Source organism: Zea mays, chromosome 6 (assembly GCF_902167145.1).
Source record: "Zea mays cultivar B73 chromosome 6, Zm-B73-REFERENCE-NAM-5.0, whole genome shotgun sequence".
Taxonomy (NCBI): Eukaryota; Viridiplantae; Streptophyta; class Magnoliopsida; order Poales; family Poaceae; genus Zea; species Zea mays.
The window spans coordinates 138,522,980-138,525,046 of record NC_050101.1 but is presented as its reverse complement, the minus strand read 5'-3'; the positions used below and the strand labels follow the sequence as shown (position 1 = coordinate 138,525,046).

The 2,067-nt window shown below is 57.9% G+C and overlaps 1 protein-coding gene across 1 annotated transcript; it reads left to right on the top strand.

The window, feature by feature from the left end:
• Positions 1-381: 381 nt before the first annotated feature.
• Positions 382-1,852, top strand: LOC100502499 (uncharacterized). Its single transcript, NM_001196977.1, has one exon. It carries the CDS (start codon positions 963-965, stop codon positions 1,677-1,679), a length of 717 nt encoding a protein of 238 aa, NP_001183906.1. The 5' UTR covers positions 382-962; the 3' UTR covers positions 1,680-1,852.
• The last annotated feature ends 215 nt before the right edge of the window (positions 1,853-2,067 follow it).

The window sequence follows — 2,067 nt, the reverse complement described above, 5'->3', positions numbered from 1 at the left end:
AGATAGATAGATAGATAGATAGATAGATAGATAGATGCAAAGATATATATGGATATATATTGCATAGGACCTCAAGTTTCTCTCCTCTAAGTCAAATCTATGCTGCATTATATTAGAAAAAACGTGGCGAAAAAACAAAACAAAGTCACATGTCGTGTTAGTGTAGGTGTAGACTTCCCAGCTCAACCATCTCTATTAAAAAGTCTCAGCTCCTCGCTAGAATCATCGGGAAAAGAAAAGGTTTCTGCTCCTACTAGAAAGTCAAACTGCAGTGCCGTGCGTTTACGGTGGGCGGGCGACGACAGTTGGACAAACCAGCGAGTGAACCCTGCCAGCCAACTATGAGCATCACGGTCACCAAGTCCTCACTGGTGCTGGTCGGCCCGTCGACATCGCCGGCGGCGGTAGAGACAACCGGGCACATCATCAACCTTTCGTCGTTTGACAAGGCCCTCGCCTTCTTCCCCGTCACGTCGTTCCACATCTTCGACCATGCGATCCACAGGCCCGCCGAGACCGTGCGGAGCGCTCTGTCCCGCACCCTGGTGCACTACTCCCCGGTCGCGGGCCGCGCCGTGATCGACGACGACGACGGCGGCGAGCTCCGTCTCGCTTGCACCGGCGAGGGCGTGGGGTTCGTGTCCGCGTCGGCCAACTGCTCCCTGGCAGACGTCAAGCTCTTTGACCCGCCGTTCGCGGCGCTACTGAAGGAGCTCGCCGTGGACCTCGGTGCCGAGGGATTCCGTCTATCGGATCCTCTGCTGCTCGTGCAGGTGACGGAGTTCTCCTGCGGCGGGTTCGTCGTCGGGGTGACGCGGAACCACGTCGTCGCCGATGGCACGGGGTTCGCGCAGTTCCTGCAGGCCGTCGGCGAGCTCGCGCGGGGCCTGCCCCGGCCGTCCGTCTTTCCGGTCAGCTGCGGAGACGACTCCCTACCGGAGCTGCCGCCGTTCGTCGACGCCATGGAGAAGGCACTGATCACGCTCGAGCCACGGGACTTCGCCTACCTCGACGTCACCGTTCCGTCCAGGTGCATCAGCCGTATCAAAGCCGGATTCGCTGGCCACGCCGCCGCCGCGGACGGCGGCCCGTGCACCGTCTTCGAGGCGGTCATGGCCGTCCTCTGGCAGTGCCGCACGCGCGCCATCATGTCCGACCCCGATACCCCCGCCCCTCTCATCTTTGCAGCCAACGTGCGCAAGCACGTCGGCGCCAAGAGAGGCTACTACGGCAACTGCATAACGTCGGCGGTGGTCGTGCCGAGGAGCGGGGAGGTGGCGAACGGCGACATCAACGACGTCCTGAGGCTGATCAAGCGCGCTAAGCAGCCGATACCGTATCAGTTCAGCAAGAACAAGGTCGCCGGCGGAGACGAAGGTCGCCGCCACGTGCGCGGCCTGCTGGAACCGCCGGAAGGTGTGGGTTTGTCCATGGAGCAGCTCGACGTGACGCTCGGGTACAACGCCTTCGACGTGACGAGCTGGCGGAACCTCGGCGCCGACGCAGTGGACTTCGGCGGCGGCCGGCCGGCGAGGGTGATGTGCTGGCTGGACCGGATGGCGGTGCCGCACTGCGTCGCGTGCCTGCCATGCAACAAGGACGGGGCCAACGTGTTGGCGCGCTGTGTCAAGGAGGAGCACGTGGACGCCTTCCTTGGAGAATTGGCCAAGTTCACCTGATGAGATTCTTGTTGCGAAATAAAGTGTTTGCTTAAGTTGTTGCCAGGTGAGCGTGTTTGGTGTAGAGCTGTGTTATTAGTTTCAGATTTGTAAAACTTGTTTCAGTCTATAGTTTTTTAAACGCTCTAGATCCACCAAATACGAATTTATCATATCTAGTGTTTCAACGAAGCATCATAGTTGTTCTATACCTTCTCGTAAAGTTACGTAAAAATTAACCAGACGCATACATACTACCGGGCGGGCTTGCACTACTACAATTTGGCTCTATAAGCGGTAGACTTCTTACATCACATGCGGTTCGGTTAGAAAACCGTCTGTGATGTCCCAGGCGGTTCAGTACGCCTGTGATGTAATAGTATCACCGGACAGTGAACAGGACCTGTCT

Excerpts from the sequence above, each read along its gene's own strand:
- LOC100502499 (NM_001196977.1), top strand. The coding sequence starts at position 963 with ATGGAGAAGGCACTGATCACGCTCGAGCCACGGGACTTCGCCTACCTC.